This window comes from Saccoglossus kowalevskii, chromosome 22, assembly GCF_978046115.1.
Source record: "Saccoglossus kowalevskii chromosome 22, keSacKowa6.1, whole genome shotgun sequence".
Classification (NCBI taxonomy): domain Eukaryota; kingdom Metazoa; phylum Hemichordata; class Enteropneusta; family Harrimaniidae; genus Saccoglossus; species Saccoglossus kowalevskii.
In genome coordinates, this window is record NC_140662.1 from 8,045,731 (window position 1) to 8,069,077 (window position 23,347).

Below are 23,347 nucleotides of genomic sequence, written 5' to 3' on the forward strand. Positions count from 1 at the left end.
GTATGTTACGTAACTGAGAATATGGAATGGTTCGATTAAATGTGTTAGTATCGTATGTTACGTAACTGAGCATATGGAATGGTTCGATTAAATGTGTTAGTATCGTATGTTACGTAACGGAGAATATGGAATGGTTCGATTAAATGTGTTAGTGTCATATGTTACGTAACTGAGAATATGGAATGGTTCGATTAAATGTGTTATTATCGTATGTTACGTAACTGAGAATATGGAATGGTTCGATTAAATGTGTTAGTATCGTATGTTACGTAACTGAGAATATGGAATGGTTCGATTAAATGTGTTAGTATAGTATGTTACGTAACTGAGAATATGGAATGGTTCGATTAAATGTGTTAGTATCGTATGTTACGTAACTGAGCATATGGAATGGTTCGATTAAATGTGTTAGTATCGTATGTTACGTAACGGAGAATATGGAATGGTTCGATTAAATGTGTTAGTGTCATATGTTACGTAACTGAGAATATGGAATGGTTCGATTAAATGTGTTAGTATCCGTATGTAATGTAACTGAGAATATGGAATGGTTCGATTAAATGTGTTAGTATCGTATGTTACGTTACTGAGAATATGCAATGGTTCGATTAAATGTGTTAGTATCCATATGTTACGTAACTGAGAATATGGAATGGTTCGATTAAATGTGTTAGTATCCGTATGTTACGTAACTGAGAATATATAATGGTTTGATTAAATGTGTTAGTATCCGTATGTTACATAACTGAGAATATGGAATAGTTCGATTAAATGTGTTAGTATCCGTATGTTACATAACTGAGAATATGGAATAGTTCGATTAAATGTGTTAGTATCGTAGGTTACGTAACGGAGAATATGCAATGGTTCGATTAAATGTGTTAATATCCGTATGTTATGTAACTGAGAATATGGAATCGTTCGATTAAATGTGTTAGTATCCGTATGTTACATAACTAAGAATATGGAATAGTTCGATTAAATGTGTTAATATTCGTATGTTATGTAACTGAGAATATGGAATTGTTCGATTAAATGTGTTAGTATCCGTATGTTACGTGGGTGAGAATATGCAATGCTTCGATTAAATGTGTTAGTATCGTATGTTAAGTTACTGAGAATATGCAATGCTTCGATTAAATGTGTTAGTATCGTATGTTACATAATTGAGAATATGGAATGGTTTGATTAAATGTGTTAGTATCCGTATGTTATGTAACTGAGAATATGGAATGGTTCGATTAAATGTGTTAGTATCGTATGTTACGTTACTGAGAATATGAAATGCTTTGATTAAATTTGTTAGTATCCGTATGTTACGTAACTGAGAATATAGAATGGTTCGATTAAATGTGTTAGTATCGTATGTTACGTCACTAAGAATATGGAATGGTTCGATTAAATGTGTTAGTATTCGTATGTTACATTACTGAGAATATGCAATGCTTCGATTAAATGTGTTAGTATCGTATGTTACGTAACTGAGAATATGGAATGGTTCGATTAAATGTGTTAGTATCGTATGTTACGTTACTGAGAATATGCAATGCTTCGATTAAATTTGTTAGTATCCGTATGTTACGTAACTGAGAATATAGAATGGTTCGATTAAATGTGTTAGTATCGTATGTTACGTCACTAAGAATATGGAATGGTTCGATTAAATGTGTTAGTATTCGTATGTTACATTACTGAGAATATGCAATGCTTCGATTAAATGTGTTAGTATCGTATGTTACGTAACTGTGAATATGCAATGCTTCGATTAAATGTGTTAGTATAGTATGTTACGTAACTGAAAATATGAAATGGTTTGATTAAATGTGTTAGTATCCGTATGTTATGTAACTGAGAATATGGAATGGTTCGATTAAATGTGTTAGTATCGTATGTTATGTAACTGAGAATATGAAATGGTTTGATTAAATGTGTTAGTATCGTATGTTACGTAAATGAGAATATGGAATGGTTCGATTAAATGTGTTAGTATCCGTATGTTATGTAACTGAGAATATGGAATGGTTTGATTAAATGTGTTAGTATCGTATGTTACGTGACTGAGAATATGCAATGCTTCGATTAAATGCGTCAGTATCGTATGTTACGAGACTGAGAATATGAAATGCTCCGATTAAATGTGTTAAAATCGTATGTTACGTGACTGAGAATATGCAATGCTTCGATTAAATGTGTTAATATCCATATGTTACGTGACTGAGAATATGGAATGCTTCGATTAAATGTGTTAGTATCGTATGTTACGTAACTGAGAATATGGAATGGTTTGATTAAATGTGTTAGTATCGTATGTTACGAGACTGAGAATATGGAATGGTTTGATTAAATGTGTTAGTATCGTATGTTACGTAACTGAGAATATGGAATGGTTCGATTAAATGTGTTAGTATCGTATGTTACGAGACTGAGAATATGGAATGGTTTGATTAAATGTGTTAGTATCGTATGTTACGTGACTGAGAATATGGAATGGTTCGATTAAATGTGTTAGTATCGTATGTTACGTAACTGAGAATATGCTATGGTTCGATTAAATGTGTTAGTATCGTATGTTACGTGACTGATAATATGCGATGGTTCGATTAAATGTGTTAGTATCGTATGTTACGTAACTGAGAATATGCTATGGTTCGATTAAATGTGTTAGTATCGTATGTTACGTAACTGAGAATATGCTATGGTTCGATTAAATGTGTTAGTATCGTACGTTACGTAACTGAGATTATGCAATGGTTCAATTAAATGTGTTAGTATCCGTATGTTATGTAACTGAGAATATGGAATAGTTCGATTAAATGTGTTAGTATCGTATGTTACGTGACTGAGAATATGGAATGGTTCGATTAAATGTGTTAGTATCGTATGTTACGTGACTGAGAATATGGAATGGTTCGATTAAATGTGTTAGTATCGTATGTTACGTAACTGAGAATATGGAATGGTTCTATTAAATGTGTTAGTATCCGTATGTTATGTAACTGAGAATATGGAATGGTTCGATTAAATGTGTTAGTATCGTACGTTACGTAACTGAGAATATGGAATGGTTCGATTAAATGTGTTAGTATCGTATGTTACGTAACTGAGAATATGGAATGGTTCGATTAAATGTGTTATTATCGTATGTTACGTAACTGAGAATATGGAATGGTTCGATTAAATGTGTTAGTATCGTATGTTACGTAACTGAGAATATGGAATGGTTCGATTAAATGTGTTAGTATAGTATGTTACGTAACTGAGAATATGGAATGGTTCGATTAAATGTGTTAGTATCGTATGTTACGTAACTGAGCATATGGAATGGTTCGATTAAATGTGTTAGTATCGTATGTTACGTAACGGAGAATATGGAATGGTTCGATTAAATGTGTTAGTGTCATATGTTACGTAACTGAGAATATGGAATGGTTCGATTAAATGTGTTATTATCGTATGTTACGTAACTGAGAATATGGAATGGTTCGATTAAATGTGTTAGTATCGTATGTTACGTAACTGAGAATATGGAATGGTTCGATTAAATGTGTTAGTATAGTATGTTACGTAACTGAGAATATGGAATGGTTCGATTAAATGTGTTAGTATCGTATGTTACGTAACTGAGCATATGGAATGGTTCGATTAAATGTGTTAGTATCGTATGTTACGTAACGGAGAATATGGAATGGTTCGATTAAATGTGTTAGTGTCATATGTTACGTAACTGAGAATATGGAATGGTTCGATTAAATGTGTTAGTATCCGTATGTTATGTTATGTAACTGAGAATATGGAATGGTTCGATTAAATGTGTTAGTATCGTATGTTACGTTACTGAGAATATGCAATGGTTCGATTAAATGTGTTAGTATCCATATGTTACGTAACTGAGAATATGGAATGGTTCGATTAAATGTGTTAGTATCCGTATGTTACGTAACTGAGAATATATAATGGTTTGATTAAATGTGTTAGTATCCGTATGTTACATAACTGAGAATATGGAATAGTTCGATTAAATGTGTTAGTATCGTAGGTTACGTAACGGAGAATATGCAATGGTTCGATTAAATGTGTTAATATCCGTATGTTATGTAACTGAGAATATGGAATCGTTCGATTAAATGTGTTAGTATCCGTATGTTACATAACTAAGAATATGGAATAGTTCGATTAAATGTGTTAATATTCGTATGTTATGTAACTGAGAATATGGAATTGTTCGATTAAATGTGTTAGTATCGTATGTTACGTAACTGAGCATATGGAATGGTTCGATTAAATGTGTTAGTATCGTATGTTACGTAACGGAGAATATGGAATGGTTCGATTAAATGTGTTAGTGTCATATGTTACGTAACTGAGAATATGGAATGGTTCGATTAAATGTGTTATTATCGTATGTTACGTAACTGAGAATATGGAATGGTTCGATTAAATGTGTTAGTATCGTATGTTACGTAACTGAGAATATGGAATGGTTCGATTAAATGTGTTAGTATATTATGTTACATAACTGAGAATATGGAATGGTTCGATTAAATGTGTTAGTATCGTATGTTACGTAACTGAGCATATGGAATGGTTCGATTAAATGTGTTAGTATCGTATGTTACGTAACGGAGAATATGGAATGGTTCGATTAAATGTGTTAGTGTCATATGTTACGTAACTGAGAATATGGAATGGTTCGATTAAATGTGTTAGTATCCGTATGTTATGTAACTGAGAATATGGAATGGTTCGATTAAATGTGTTAGTATCGTATGTTACGTTACTGAGAATATGCAATGGTTCGATTAAATGTGTTAGTATCCATATGTTACGTAACTGAGAATATGGAATGGTTCGATTAAATGTGTTAGTATCCGTATGTTACGTAACTGAGAATATATAATGGTTTGATTAAATGTGTTAGTATCCGTATGTTACATAACTGAGAATATGGAATAGTTCGATTAAATGTGTTAGTATCGTAGGTTACGTAACGGAGAATATGCAATGGTTCGATTAAATGTGTTAATATCCGTATGTTATGTAACTGAGAATATGGAATCGTTCGATTAAATGTGTTAGTATCCGTATGTTACATAACTAAGAATATGGAATAGTTCGATTAAATGTGTTAATATTCGTATGTTATGTAACTGAGAATATGGAATTGTTCGATTAAATGTGTTAGTATCCGTATGTTACGTGGGTGAGAATATGCAATGCTTCGATTAAATGTGTTAGTATCGTATGTTAAGTTACTGAGAATATGCAATGCTTCGATTAAATGTGTTAGTATCGTATGTTACATAATTGAGAATATGGAATGGTTTGATTAAATGTGTTAGTATCCGTATGTTATGTAACTGAGAATATGGAATGGTTCGATTAAATGTGTTAGTATCGTATGTTACGTTACTGAGAATATGAAATGCTTTGATTAAATTTGTTAGTATCCGTATGTTACGTAACTGAGAATATAGAATGGTTCGATTAAATGTGTTAGTATCGTATGTTACGTCACTAAGAATATGGAATGGTTCGATTAAATGTGTTAGTATTCGTATGTTACATTACTGAGAATATGCAATGCTTCGATTAAATGTGTTAGTATCGTATGTTACGTAACTGAGAATATGGAATGGTTCGATTAAATGTGTTAGTATCGTATGTTACGTTACTGAGAATATGCAATGCTTCGATTAAATTTGTTAGTATCCGTATGTTACGTAACTGAGAATATAGAATGGTTCGATTAAATGTGTTAGTATCGTATGTTACGTCACTAAGAATATGGAATGGTTCGATTAAATGTGTTAGTATTCGTATGTTACATTACTGAGAATATGCAATGCTTCGATTAAATGTGTTAGTATCGTATGTTACGTAACTGTGAATATGCAATGCTTCGATTAAATGTGTTAGTATAGTATGTTACGTAACTGAAAATATGGAATGGTTTGATTAAATGTGTTAGTATCCGTATGTTATGTAACTGAGAATATGGAATGGTTCGATTAAATGTGTTAGTATCGTATGTTATGTAACTGAGAATATGAAATGGTTTGATTAAATGTGTTAGTATCGTATGTTACGTAAATGAGAATATGGAATGGTTCGATTAAATGTGTTAGTATCCGTATGTTATGTAACTGAGAATATGGAATGGTTTGATTAAATGTGTTAGTATCGTATGTTACGTGACTGAGAATATGCAATGCTTCGATTAAATGCGTCAGTATCGTATGTTACGAGACTGAGAATATGAAATGCTCCGATTAAATGTGTTAAAATCGTATGTTACGTGACTGAGAATATGCAATGCTTCGATTAAATGTGTTAATATCCATATGTTACGTGACTGAGAATATGGAATGCTTCGATTAAATGTGTTAGTATCGTATGTTACGTAACTGAGAATATGGAATGGTTTGATTAAATGTGTTAGTATCGTATGTTACGAGACTGAGAATATGGAATGGTTTGATTAAATGTGTTAGTATCGTATGTTACGTAACTGAGAATATGGAATGGTTCGATTAAATGTGTTAGTATCGTATGTTACGAGACTGAGAATATGGAATGGTTTGATTAAATGTGTTAGTATCGTATGTTACGTGACTGAGAATATGGAATGGTTCGATTAAATGTGTTAGTATCGTATGTTACGTAACTGAGAATATGCTATGGTTCGATTAAATGTGTTAGTATCGTATGTTACGTGACTGATAATATGCGATGGTTCGATTAAATGTGTTAGTATCGTATGTTACGTAACTGAGAATATGCTATGGTTCGATTAAATGTGTTAGTATCGTATGTTACGTAACTGAGAATATGCTATGGTTCGATTAAATGTGTTAGTATCGTATGTTACGTGACTGATAATATGCGATGGTTCGATTAAATGTGTTAGTATCGTATGTTACGAGACTGAGAATATGGAATGGTTTGATTAAATGTGTTAGTATCGTATGTTACGTGACTGAGAATATGGAATGGTTCGATTAAATGTGTTAGTATCGTATGTTACGTAACTGAGAATATGCTATGGTTCGATTAAATGTGTTAGTATCGTATGTTACGTGACTGATAATATGCGATGGTTCGATTAAATGTGTTAGTGTCGTATGTTACGTGACTGAGAATATAGAATGGTTCAATTAAATGTGTTAGTATCGTATGTTACGTGACTGAGAATATGCAATGGTTCGATTAAATGTGTTAATATCCTTATATAAATACATTTTTGAGCTGAGGTAGAGATAAACAATGATCTGGAATTATATTACAAATATCTTACTTTGAATCTCAGTAGGAGAGAAGCTTATAAGCAAGTAAAACAAATCAACCAGCATAAGATGCTGCTCGAAGATGAATAACAAAATCATTCCTTTAATGTTGTTGTATTTGAAATTCACGATTCTCTGTATTCCAGTAAGATATTTATATTCTCTACTCAGATTACAACACATTCCTCTCAGCGAGTGGTACACGCCAAACGAAGCCCTCAATGCTTTAATAATGACGTCCACCGAAACACATGTCTCGTTATCTAGATGCTCCTTGAATTGAAATCAAACATGCCTTCGATTACAATATTATATCCCCAAGTCATAGGTAATGCCATATAAAATACACATAAATTATAAAAGTCGGCGATTTAAAATATTGGTATGAAAATAATCAACTGCAATATGATGTAACGGTTGAACTGTCATTCTGAATTACTGTTTGATCTGTCAAAGAACCGAATGTAGTTATGCTTGTCATGTTTCAAACAGTTTACGCGACATCTCTGCTTTCATCCGTGGAAAGGGGTAATTCTAGATTATTACTAACGCTGGTCGTATAACCAATAGAGTAAGATTGGAGGTTCACTGTACAATGTGAGGTTTTACCGTGCGAGGTGTTGTTTACTGTACGATGTGAGGTTTTACTGTACGATATGAGGTTTTATTGTACGATGTGAGGTTTTACTGTACGAGGTGTTGTTTACTGTACGATGTGACGTTTTACTGCACGATATGAGGTTTTATTGTACGATGTGAGGTTTTATTGTACGATGCGAGGTTTTATTGTACGATGTGACGTTTTATTGTACGATGCGAGGTTTTATTGTACAATGTGAGGTTTTATTGTACGATGTGAGGTTTTATTGTACGATGTGACGTTTTACTGTACGATATGAGGTTTTATTGTACGATGTGAGGTTTTATTGTATGATGTGAAGTTTTATTGTACGATGTGAGGTTTTATTGTATGATGTGAGGTTTTATTGTACGATGTGAGGTTTTATTGTACGATGCGAGGTTTTATTGTACGATGTGACGTTTTATTGTACGATGCAAGGTTTTATTGTACGATGTGAGGTTTTATTGTACGATGCAAGGTTTACTGTACGATGCGAAGTTTACTGTACGAGGTGTTGTTTATTGTACGATGTTGTGTTTACTGTACGATGTGAGGTTTTATTGTACGATGTGAGGTTTTACTGTACGATATGAGGTTTACTGTACGATGTTGTGTTTATTGTACGATGTTGTGTTTACTGTACGATGTGAGGTTTTATTGTACGATGTGAGGTTTACTGTACGATGTGAGGTTTTACTGTACGATGCGAGATTTATTGTACGATGTGAGGTTTTACTGTACGATGTGAGGTTTTACTGTACGATGTGAGGTTTTACTGTACGATGGAAGGTTTAATGCACTGTGTGAGGTTTACTGTACGATGTGAGGTTTACTGTACGATGTGAGGTTTATTGTACGCTGGAGGTTATATTGTACGATGTGAGGTTTTACTGTACGATGTGAGGTTTACTGTACGATGATTTGGTTACTGTACGATTTGAGGTTATATTGTACGATGTGAGGTTTTATTGTACGATGTGAGGTTTACTGTACGATGTGAGGTTTTACTGTACGATGCGAGATTTATTGTACGATGTGAGGTTTTACTGTACGATGTGAGGTTTTACTGTACGATGGAAGGTTTAATGCACTGTGTGAGGTTTACTGTACGATGTGAGGTTTATTGTACGCTGGAGGTTATATTGTACGATGTGAGGTTTTACTGTACGATGTGAGGTTTACTGTACGATGATTTGGTTACTGTACGATTTGAGGTTTTATAGTACGATGTGAGGTTTTACTGTACGATGTAAGGTTTACTGTACGATGTCAGGTTTACTGTACGATGTCAGGTTTACTGTACGGTGTGAGGTTTTACTGTACGATGTGAGGTTTACTGTACGATGTGAGGTTTACTGTACGATGTCAGGTTTACTGTACGGTGTGAGGTTTTACTGTACGATGTGAGGTTTTACTGTACGATGCGAGGTTTACTGTACGATGTGAGGTTTACTGTACGATGTGAGGTTTTACTGTACGATGTGAGGTTTATTGTACGATGCGATGTTTACTGTACGATGCGGTGTTAAGTGCTACGCCAGGTTGCCATCGCAAATTCTTGTCTTGTAAATTTAATGAACGTCCGCCAGCCGTAAGCATACTTTCTGTTAAATATATAACAGTGTAGGATTCATAATGGATCATCAACTCGGATTATGTGTGTGTTGTTATATATTTTACGTTGTTCCTATATGTCAGAGATTCGACTTCTGTATTAGCAAATAGTCACTGTGTGGCAGTGATCATTAGACTCCATTTCCAACTGTTTTTAGGACAGTGACTGTGGCATGATGTGGTGCACCAACGCCTGCAGCGGTGATGTGCGTTGCCATGATTACGAGTTCGAATCCAATGTTTAGTGCTGTAATGTATGTATTTTTGTTAGCCTATAATTACATTAATTCCGCACAGTGGTTGTCTTTTGCTGGTGGGAAGAATTGTCCCGGAGGTTAATCTTAACTGTTTGGGATTCATAATAGGCCATGAGTACGTTGTCTATATGTGTAGTGTCCGTTGTTGGTTTATGTCAGATTTTCAGTTTATACATTAACAACCAGTCGCTGTTGGGCTGTTCTCATTAGACTTCATTTCCAATTGGTTTGGGACAGTGATGAGGAGCACGTATGCCTACAATGGCGAGGTGCTTAGCCGCGGTAACGAGTTCGAATACCCTGTTTTGTAATATATGTATCTTCGTTTTTCTGTAATCACATATATTGATTAACTCATACCTGAAATGCGATCGACTGTAGATGTGAAACATTTCCCGCATACAGATTTTGTTTTATAGATAATAAATTAAATGTAATTTGTTGCCGTATCTTACAATTATATTTTAATTTGGTAAAAAGAAACCAATCTTTAGGTATTGAGATTTCACTGATAACTCAAATATATCTCAAACTAGTGTCATATCTGCTGTACAATTATTATTATTATTATTATTATTATTATTATTATTATTATTATTATTATTATTATTATTATTTTAAAACTGCAGTTTGCCATTACTACCAACAATTATATTATGATAAATTAGAACATTACATCCAAAATAACTACTAACAAAGGTATTCATTTAACATACTCGCCATGCTAGCGCAATTGTTGTAGATGAGTACATTTATAATCTCTGTGAAATATAATACATTTGATGCGAATATAATTGTGTGTTCTGTTACTCCCTATATACTGATCTACGCGGCAGTTACTGAACACAGATAAACAAAGTGTAACAATGCCTTGGAAGACGTTACGTATGATGACTCCGAAACGATGTCCTATTTAATGAAACGTCAGAGCAGCAGCAAATTACATAATTAAACGTACGACGAACCACTTCATTGCATGAATATGTATTGTATAATTAGTATGTAAAGTACGTGACAATTATAGCGACTTGTAATCCCGACGGACTGGATGATCTTTTAAGTTTTATAATTAGGTAGTATTTTGGAATTTATGTAATTTGTTACATGTCACTTAAATAAATAATCTTCTAATAAGTATATTATTACTGGCAAAATCACATGACTAGTTATGATACTGGTATAATACACCCTTGTCTGAATAACCAGTGCTCAGTGAAGTTGTCATGGCAACGGTATATCGCGAAATTTATTTTTAAAACATTACATGATTAACATCAGAATCTGAAATATGAAAATGAATATAATGATTAAATATTCATTATACCGCGAGGGTGCATGATAAGATTTCTCACAAGAATTGAAGATAGTTTGGCGGTGTGTGTCTCACATCTCTACAAAACACATTATTGAAATGAGGTAGCATACGGGGGGGGGGGGGGTTCTCGTCTGAATTTTGGGTGGAGGTCCTCCGCAGCTAGATGAGTAATGAACTAAAACATGTCAACGTTTGGCGCGTTTTTTTACTCAAAACTTGACGTTTTCGCCAAAAAAATACCCCCATTTTGTGAAATTGCCGAAAATTTTAACTCGGTCTTAAAAATAGAGGTTATACCCATATACTTTGTTCATTTTATGATGAGCGTTCCCGGAGTATAAAATGTAAGATGATGAATTACTAGTATATTATTTCACATCACAAAACGTACTCCATTTTTTTCCGCAGAATATAAGATACAGGTACAGCTACAAGTTAGATGAATTTTGTCATCCGTTTTGTAAACTTCAAATACAAACAAGTATAAACAATTCATTGTAAATGACAAAATATCCATCAATATTCATTTAATCGATTGGACATTTGGAAATCATATAAAGTCACTGAAGTTAAGATTAAACAGCAACGTTAATAACAGATATGATCTCTTCTAATACTCGTATTTTTCTACTCCATCTATAGTAGCATTGAATAATCACCTGTATATTCACAAATGCAGCACTGCACTATGGGTAATTACTATGGAAAACTACACTGTGCTCATCATGATTCTCTTTATGCCCGCGATCAAAAGCGATTTCATCTTAATCTTCGCATTTTATATTAGCTGACAATTATGTCTGAATATCAGCGATACGGAGTATGTTTTGAATACTAGTACGTCATCCCGTTATAAATAACACATCAGAACACTGAAATCAGATATCGAATTTACATCAGTTACATCAAACGCATTGTTATGATAACGCAATATTAAACACATTTCATGATTATTGAAGTATTGCAGAAAATTATTAATATACTATAATCATTTTGATGCCGATAACACACGTTAAGCGAGTATGGCGAGTACATTCGAGATTACATGATTTATTTAAAATTTGGAATTCCTTAGGGAGCGGGAACCTATCAGACATACTGAGGATATCGTTGTAGACTCCCACTGAGTCCGAATCTTGTACCGTTTAGCACATACGTATTACACACCGTGACTGCCGACACGGTGTAAATGACGTAGGATAGATGTAACATATTGTGACATGTGATTCTATGTGTTCAACGAAGAACTGTTATAACATGTCATTGACCATGTTTGGACACTGCGTAACGTCTATTAGGATAGTCTCAGTACCTCGAATACAAGGCGCCTGTTCGATTCGACACTAGCCACGTGATTTTCGAACTTCCATGTCGACACACACATCGTTCTATTGGCTATGAATCTGCATAACAATCTGACTTTTAATTCGGTAACTTAAAACCACGCAGTTACGTTGCGGAACATGTGACATGAAAATAAAAGCGTATTTGATAAAGAAATGAACAAAGAAATACATATGAATCAAATGTAAACTTTAAACATTCTTTTTCGACAGGCACATTGTCGTCTGCATGTTTCATATTTGAGAGTTACTCTCGTTCATGTTCCAGGGCTTCGGCCCGGCCATGGTACTCTCCACTACGTACCAGGCGCGACAAACGAGTTTTGGCCATAAAACAAGTCAAAATAGACGATATCAACCGATGATTAAACACCAACTGATACATAATAGTATACAACATAATAGCAATAATGAACTCCCCCACGGTCTCATAGTGGATTGCTCACACACTAATATTTTGCATAGAATAGACATCTCATCCAATAAGGCGCCTTGGGATGTTCATTATTGTTATATTATTTAAACCATGGTCACGTGATCGTTACGGCATATATGCTAATTTCCTGCATACCCACGCATGCATTTTATTATAACCTCTAATTATGTTAAGCCCGGACATTTTAAGCGGGGAGTCGTCATCTGCGCATGCGGTAGACGGCCATAGCGTGCCTTTGTTTACAAATACAAATCTACCCATGAGCCTATGCGTTTCCAGCGTGTGTTGTTATCGTCGCTTGGGACTCAATTCCTGCGCGTACGCAGGTGACGACCCTCCACATTTGGACATTGGGAATTTATTTATCGCAATACATGCTGTTTATTAAAGCGGGAGGTTCGTCACCTGCGCACGCGCGGGAATTTAGTCGCAAGCGACGATAACAACACACGCTAGAAACGCATAGACTCATGGGTAAACGCTTATTTGTAAACAATGACACGCTTTGGCTATCTTACGCATGCGCAGCTGACGACTGCCCCGCTTTAATTATTAAACATGATGAAGTAATTGGCGCATATCTTGGATGATAACTGAAAGTTGGAACAACCTAACGATCGTCTTTTATATTCCGCGTCTTATCGTCAGCTGTATGCGAACACGGGTTGTAATTTAGTGATATTATCATACGATCGTGTTCACTATTGTGACACTCCCAATAGGTTAGATTGTTCACATAAGCGAGCTATTGATTACTTACTATCGATATACAGGATAGATAACATATGCCGTTGACAACGGGTAATCTCAACTCCACGTTGCACGCCAAATGGAAAGCAATGTTGTCCGGAAATATTCGTGTTTCAGAATATGGCGGTGATACAATACATGATATCACAAAGCTATCTTTAGACTTGGGTTTATTAGAAAGAAATAATCTGTCAACGTAAAGAGTTGTTATCTTCAGTCGTATTCAAAATCGCGTTATTATTGTTCTTTTGTCAAGTCGTTATATCTGCCTCACGCGTAACCTCAGTCTACTTTGTTGCTTACATGGTTTTTAATGTTACGATGAATAGAATTATTAAATAAGTCATAGAAGAATGTCAAGTAGTAGTGATTATACTCACCAGTGTCAGCCATGCATTCACTTGTAATGTCTGTTTACGTTCATCCTGTGGAGTAAATATGACGTCTAATTAGGCTTCACCCATACAGTTCTCATAAAAAGGTATATTGTGATAAACAGATAAATACATGTGGCAACGCAATCAGTTAAATTTCCCCACCAACAGTAGTAGACCATTTGCACACGTAATTTTAGGTGATGAAACAATAATTAAATTAAACAATAACACACTGCTACTGTTAAGTTAAAAATATCATTCTATGCTCCATAAACCACTTGAACCAAAGTACAGCACTGTGAAATATTCATCAGACCAATGACCCCTAGCTATTTCCCGATGAAATATCAGTTCGTTTACAAAGATACATATCATTCAACATCGACAGAGTAGACAGAAATAATACTATGACGTAAAATGAACTCAGCGTGACTTAGGTTTGTCTGTTACCAATATGTGTTTTGGGCATCGTACGAATCGTTTAGTATAGTTATATGCGTCATTTTTAACCTTCCATACGTTTCTTTTGATAGTTTAGTTTCTCAATACATAATGTCAATGGTAGGAAATAATATATACAAGCTAACTTCTCTGGAAATAACCGCGCATTATTGCTTTTAGTTTTCTGATTTCTGAGCCCCATGTGTGAAATAAGCCCATGGCTTAACATGTTTTTCCTTTTAAATGGAGTCTATTATTAATAATATTATTCAGGTTATTTCAGATGTGTTGATAAGAACACTGTCAATGACGTAGTATGTGGTGATAATTTAACGCGTTAATACAAAGCTAGGGGTTTAGAAATTCGCTCTAAACTAGTTAGGTAAATTAAACTAATTACTGGAGAATTTACACGGTGATCACTCAAACAACAGTTCACGATGACAAAAATTAACGAAAACTGGGCGATAATGAAAAGTTATTAAATATTCACATTGCTTTCACCCTGTTACCGTTCCTATCATGCAGTTAACCCTTGTTTTAACCAAATTCTATTTGTTTTCAAGCAGACTTGCCTTCCAACACAATCCGGTTATTTTTCAATCAGTTTCCTTTGTTTACTCTCAGTACTCATTTGGTTCATTATTTTTAATATACATTTATCTGATTCTATTTACATTCACGTAGTCATTGCTTTCCCACAGTCTAATTTGCTTTCATATCCTTTCTTTGTTTTAATCCAGTTACTTTTGCATTCCATTATTGCTACGTGCTTTCACCCAGTTCCATTTGCTATCACCCAGTTCTCACGTTCTCACCCAGTGCCCTTTACTTTCACCCAGTGACTATTCTTTCGCATTCATTTCCTTTAGTTTTAAGATGCAGTTTACCTGACAGGTATTTTAATTAGTTAATTAGGAAACCAAGATGACCTCCCTTGTCCACAAAACTATATATTTTCGGAAAGCTTGTTGTATGAATTTTAAATTTTTTTAGTATTTTTTTTATGGACACTGTAGCTTACATTCAGTTTCCGTTCTTGTAATTCATCTACTTTTGTTTACACCCAGTTCACTTTGCGTTCACCGAGTTTCGTTCTTTTAACAAAGTTCAACCGAGTGTCCTTTTTTACAACACTGATCTTTTGCTTTCATCTAATTCCCTGTTCCATTTTTCTTTCAACCCAGTTTTCTTTGCATCATGCTTGACATACAGCCATTAATAGGATCATGCTTCGAGTTCCCTTGGCTTTCCCCAGCGTTGTTTGCTCCACCTAAGTTCCCTATGTTTTTCACCCAGTTCTCATTTATTACGCGGCAGTTACATTGTTATAACATAGCCCCCTTCTTTACCCACTTTCATTTTTCACCCTCACTATTGCAAGCTCTTCATGCTTAAGAGTACACTGCAACGCAGATTGAATTTCACAACCACATACATCAAAAACACATAATGTGTAATACTTTTCGACTTCTCGATTTTAGAGTCATACATTTGGTATCTACGATTTCTCCAGAGAATTTCGTGTCGAACAAGATGTCAATCCATCGGCAGGTTATGCGCACCACACCGATTTCAAGTGCGCTAGGATTTGAAACCATGGTTACTAATCACCAAAAAGTGCGAAAAAGCTCGCAAGACAGTTGAACGGAGCTGTACACAGATGAAACAGAAACACTGTGATTCCCTGTTGGAATTGAGTCTGTTCATTCACACACACCTACACTAATAAATGACACTCGTAAACGCATTGGTCTTTGTAACGATTCTGGTGCATTACACGCAGAACACAATTTAATACAGCGAACTGCATTATGGTATACGGAGACATCTTGATGTTTGGATTTCAAACACTTTGCCGAATACCCACAATGCATCAATATCATGTTCGAAGGTCATTAACAATCTACACACAATATATAATACACCCATTAGGGGAATGATTAGGGTGTGTAGTTTTAATCTCGATAATGAGACAGAACCGATCAAAGTACATATACGCTTATAGGTTCGCCCAAGTCCACACACACCAAATGACACATTCTGTGTAACTTATTTTAAAAATATTAATTGTTAATGATATATCGCTCAACACAGCCATAATATCAAAAATATATCAGTGCCCGCCACTATTAAATCAATACTATATCGATGATCGCCACTTTAATATCGGCGTCATATAACAATATATCGGATCTGTCCAGCAGTCAGGCAAAACTTTCAAACAACATGCAAAATTCTGTCAGGTTAATGCGGAAAATCACGTGCAGTCATTGGTGTTTCCATGTGTGACGACTTACCATATTTATTATTTGTGATATAAACAGTTGCATATCCACGTTCGTAACTGTAGTAATATTATTCACTGGTCGAACTATCCGGACGTAACCCGACAATAGATGATCAATGAGCTTTTTAATTGATTCATTTCCATGGCAACCTAGAACAACACATAATTCCTTTTAATAAATTATATCATTACATATGAACTGCAGTTTACTTAGCCCCACTACCAATATGCAAATGAGCAAAAAAACCCCATAATGTTGCCGTTCATGTAATATACCCGGATGTGGCAAATATTTTGAGCGCCATAATCAATTGTTAATAAATTTTAAACACACGCACAATTTTTCATAAATTTTCTAAATTCTTGATCAAGACTTGTAGCCAATGGATTCTGTTTGTTAATTTAGACCAAAATTATGTACAAATATAGAAAAAAATACATAAAACACAAACAAAATGTATGGAAAAAAAGTTATGGCGCCCATAAGGCTAATACAACTAGTGTCTGCAATCCCATCGTTCGCCATAAACATTCGCTGTATGTTTTTCGTATTAAACAGTTTCCAACGAATGATAAATTAAAGAAGCACTTCAGAGAAGCAACCATTTATACTTAATACGAAGTATATAATGAATACACTTGACAAAACGTTGATTGATTGCCACTGTGATAGAAGAAATGGAATATTACTTATTCAAAGCAATCACTTGGCTTGATATCGATTCGCGTGACACAACAATAGACTCGATGAAAATACGCCATGTTCCTCAATCAACGATTCGATTTATCACTTTTTTTACTGCAAATCTTTATATTCACGTAAATTGACTGAATTGAGCTTATAGAGTGAGAGTCGTCATCATTGGGAAAGCCATTGCAGAATGACATATTATTGTTTGTATACGTGTCTGGTAAAATATCATAGAAATTTAAAAAAAAACACAATATGTTTAGTGATTCCTGTCAGACGATTTATTTTTTTAATCAATACTCATAAAAATTGGTATTGGACCCTAATTGATCAACCTTAATATATATGTAGAATAAAAACAATCCCCGAGTCTAATTCAGTTAAAAAACTCGTATATGAGAATACCATTGCGTAGTTTGGATGTTGGCAAAGGCGTGACATGGTATATGTACATTTACGTACCTGTGACTTGCATGGCACGAAAACCCGATTTAAAACCCCGTTAGTGACGTCATCAGCTCTCGTGATGGAATTCAATTACTAGTACCCCAAATGATACATTACAAATTTGCATATAAATTTGCACTATGGTACATTACACACTGCAATTAGCTGCACACTTGAACTAAATGCAGAACTACTATAAAAACATGAACGAATGGTGTGAAAATTAGAGGAAATTATATTTATGTCTTTATCTACGCAGTGCCTAATTTGATATAGGTATTCAAATTAAAGTTAAAGCAAATAATAAACAAATAACGACCCATAGTTTATACTGATTTATAAGCCAATTTCAATTAAAATAAATAAAATGAATCAACTTTAATAATATATTGTATGTGTTCAGTATACCGGAAAAAGTCATATTAAAACAATTTATCAACTATTGATTTTTTTTCTTATATATTTTCGTAACTATGGCTAGTATTAAATAGTGTACCACTGTGACGATAACGGGACATACCGTTTATCATTCTGAAACATGGTACAGGAAAGACACTTGCGCCGTTCATCAGTACAACAGGTAGTCAATAGGGCGTAATATTGCAACAATTTCCGGTGATCACAATAGACCCATGTCAAGCTGTGAGCCCCAAATCTCGTATACTAATATTATACAAATATAGCGCCGTATAGATTAATTTTTATAACTGAGCGAAACATAAAGTACACAATTCGAAGCTAATATGAAAATGTTCTTTGTAGTCAGTGGCATTATTACGACTCACTAACCCGGTTATACCCACACATCCCACTGACGAGATTATACCCACACATCCCACTAACCAGATTATACCCACAAATACCGTTAACCCTATTATATCTGACAATACCACTGACCCAATTACTAGTATACTCCACACATGTTACTGAGCCGATTATACCGCACACCCGCCTAACCCTACTATATCTCCAATACACAGTCCATAATATGCTCACATATCTCACTGACCCTATTATACCCACATATCTAACTGAACTAAATATACCCACAAATCTAACTGACCTCAATATACCCACAAATCTAACTGACCTCATTATACCCACATATCTCACAGACCCCATTATACGCACAAATTTAACTGACCTCATTATACCCACATATCTCACTAACCATATTATACCCACATATCTAACTGACCTCATTATACCCACATATCTCACTGACCCTATTATACCCACATATCTAACTGACCTAAATATACCCACAAATCTAACTGACCATATTATACCCACAAATCTAACTGACCTCATTATAACCACATATCTCACTGACCCCATTATACCCACAAATCTAACTGACCTCATTATACCCACATATCTCACTGACCCCATTATACCCACAAATCTAACTGACCTCATTATACCCACATATCTCACTGACCATATTATACCCACATATCTAACTGACCTCATTATACCCACATATCTCACTGAACCCATTATACCCACAAATCTAACTGACCTCATTATACCCACATATCTCACTGACCATATTATACCCACATATCTAACTGACCTCATTATACCCACATATCTCACTGACCCCATTATACCCACAAATCTAACTAACCTCATTATACCCACATATCTCACTGACCATATTATACCCACAAATCTAACTGACCTCATTATACCCACAAAACTAACTGACCTCATTATACCCACATATCTCACTGACCATATTATACCCATAAATATAACTGACCTCATTATACCCACATATCTCACTGACCATATTATACCCACATATCTAACTGACCTCATTATACCCACATATCTCACAGACCCCATTATACCCACAAATCTAACTGACCTCATTATACCCACATATCTCACTGACCATATTATACCCACATATCTAACTGACCTCATTATACCACATATCTAACTGACCCCATCATACCCACAAATCTAACTGACCTCATTATACCCACATATCTCACAGACCCCATTATACCCACAAATCTAACTGACCTCATTATACCCACAAATCTAACTGACCTCAATATACCCACAAATCTAACTGACCATATTATACCCACATATCTAACTGACCATATTATACCCACATATCTCACAGACCCCATTATACCCACATATCTCACTGACCATATCTAACTGACCCCATTAGACCCACATATCTCACAGACCTCATTATACCCACATATTTCACAGTCCATAATATACCCACATATCTCACAGACCCCATTATACCCACATATCTCACTGACCTCATTATACCCACATATCTCACAGACCCCATTATACCCACATATCTCACTGACCTCATTATACCCACATATTTCACAGTCCATAAAATACCCACATATCTCACAGACCCCATTATACCCACATATCTCACTGACCTCATTATACCCACATATCTCACAGACCCCATTATACCCACATATCTCACTGACCTCATTATACCCATATATCTAACTGACCATATTATACCCACATATCTAACTGACCATATTATACCCACATATCTAACTGACCTCATTATACCCACATATCTCACTGACCATATTATACCCACATATCTAACTGACCTCATTATACCCACAAATCTCACAGACCCCCATTATACCCACATATCTAACTGACCTCATTATACCCACATATATCCTTGACCGCATTATATCCACATATCTAACTGACCTCATTATATCCACATATCTCCTTGACCGCAATATATCCACACATCTCATTGACCTCATTATACTCACACATCTTACTGACCCCCATCATACCCACTCATCTCACTGATATGATTATACCCAAACATACCATTAACCCTACTAACTATATCACGAATATCATAGTTCATACTATACCCACATATCTCACTGATCCCATTATACCCACTTGCTCATTTATAAAATAAAATAAAATATTAAATATAAATATTAAATAAAATATTAAAATAACAATAAAAAATAAAATATTATGACGATTCTGCTCATGTGTCCAGGAGAGAGATGAGGTATTGTCAGATATTAGCGATGTATTTTTTATACAAACAGAAGAAACATTTCGATAAAATTATATTATAATTATACTTATATGATAAAATGATTAAAACTACACATAAACGGATTCTTGAATACGTGGGACGTTGAAGCGCTACGATCACTATGATTGATTCATCATTACTACAGGCAGGGGCGTCGATCATGTTGGGGGACAGGGGGACACGTCCCCCCACTTTCTGGAGGGTGGGGGACACAATATCAACTGTCCCCTCCACTTTCCAGTCTTACCCAAATATCAATAATAGGCTTATATCAAAGCCTGCGTTTGTGTAAGGCCTTTGGTTCTGTGTACATGTACTGTATTCCTAATGATCAAGAATAAAAATCCCCAAGTATGCACCAAATGACTTCATTTTTGTTGCATTTTTCAAAAATGTCTACCTTCTGAGAGGGGCACATCCCTCCTCGGGGTTACACACCTATATTCCGACACCCCTATGTTCCGACATCCCTATATTCCGACACCCCTATGTTCCAACATTCCTTTATTCCGACAACCCTATGTTGAGATGCAAATAGGTTCTGACACCTACGAAATTTTAGAAACGTTTTTGACATTTCACTGCGTTTTTATCTCTTTACTATAAGAAAAAATATCATTATTCTTCTTCAAATATTATTCTACGCTCACCTTTTGTAACACAATGTTACATTTCTTTACATTAAAAATTAACTATGCCGGATTATAATACTTGCCACTCTTCTGGCCATGGGCTTTCATGGAGGTGTTTTTGTGATCATCGTCGGCAATATTCTCAGACGCGGTGTATCCTATCAAGCTTCAGACGCAAAATATATATTTTTTTTAATTATTGCCAAACGTTCAGATCAACAATAAACTATGTACCTGACAGTCTTCATGTGGGCCCCTGACAACTTGTACTCGGGGAGACCTAAATTACATTGTTTAGTACTTTTATGTTCGACGATCATCCAATTAATTCTGAGCCGGCCAGAATGTGCCATATTTTCAATGGAAATATGTACGCTAGTGGTCGGAAGCCAAAATTGGATAAATACCCCTTCCCATGGTAGAACAAAGCAACATGTTTTTTTTTTCTGTTCAGCGCGATCAGTCTAGTTACAGAATACTGACTGTACAATTAAAATTAAGACAAGGCTGTCAAATTTACTTGCCATAAAATAGACAGAAACATGGGAATTAATTTGGTCAATTTTGGCTGTAGAATCTGTGCCGTTTTGCCCCCGAAAATCAGGGTAAATATGTTAGCTTTAAAAAATTATACACAGCGTCAAATAAAAAGGGAATTTTATGGGATCAACCTTATATAAAGATATAATTACGTAATAATAATTACGTACCTCAGACAAACACCATCATGTTATATATCAAATTAAAGCTATATTGGTGTAGCGTACAAGTATTACGTTGGATATTACATCGTATATTCCATTACTTATTGACATTATGTTTTCATTAACTTTATTATACGTTATTCAAAATCATCAAATGGCATTTCTGAGCAAATCCTGTCTATGATAAAATGAATTAGTAATGACATATTCATGTTATTTATTTATTTATTTATTTATTTATTTATTTATTTATTTATTTATTTATTTATTTATTTATTTATTTATTTATTTAAGAGAACGCTATTACACTGCCGAAATTACATATGGATAAAAATGGAATTCAAATAGATGGCGAGACGTTGCCTGACCTAAGATTACATAAGTAAATTAAACATATGTAGCAAAGAAGTTTGGGTAATTTACACAAACGTAAATTACAAAATCGACGACTGCACAATGGAGCGAATAGGCAGTTTCAAATACATCTGCAGAACACAAAGGATATTGACAAAGAAATAATGTAAAGTATAAATACGGGATATACATGTTTTGGCAGATATAAGGATAATTATTTCAATTGTGTATTATACCAACTGTAATTTATGAGTGTAAAATATGGGAATATTTTCAGAATAACGAGGAATATCAGAACAATGCAATGGAACAACGAAGAATAGAATAGAATAGTGCTTTCTGACTTCCTTAAGGAAATCTGTCTAATATGGACCTTAACCTTAAATAAATAAATAAATGATTTTAATTAGTAATATGTAGATCAACTTGGAAAGGTGTTATCGGATGTAAACGGCATCCTTGCAATTCCGCGACTTTCATTAAAAAGGTAAAATAATTCTCCGATAATTATCGATCTAAAACTTCGATAGTTAGGCAATCGGAGAATTTAAGGTTGGAACCAAATCCAACAGACACGGATATTGTCAAATAATTGTCGAAGTATTATAATGATACAATAGACAACATTGTTTGACAATTCTCTAACAATTATCCGATAACATTATGCAAGATCCCGCCTTCACGGACTTTCGAGCATCATGGCCGGACTACA

The 23,347-nt window shown here is 34.6% G+C and overlaps 1 protein-coding gene across 1 annotated transcript in view; it reads right to left on the reverse strand.

The window, feature by feature from the left end:
• Window positions 1–23,347, reverse strand: part of LOC100369220 (neuronal acetylcholine receptor subunit alpha-10-like) — a 35,708-nt gene that overhangs the window by 11,616 nt on the left and 745 nt on the right. Inside the window, exons 2-3 of the mRNA XM_085496145.1 lie at window positions 16,739–16,878; window positions 14,001–14,045 (exon numbers count right to left, since the gene is read on the reverse strand). Coding sequence (XP_085352271.1) covers window positions 14,001–14,045; window positions 16,739–16,878 — 185 coding nt within the window. The remainder of the gene's footprint in view (window positions 1–14,000; window positions 14,046–16,738; window positions 16,879–23,347) is intronic.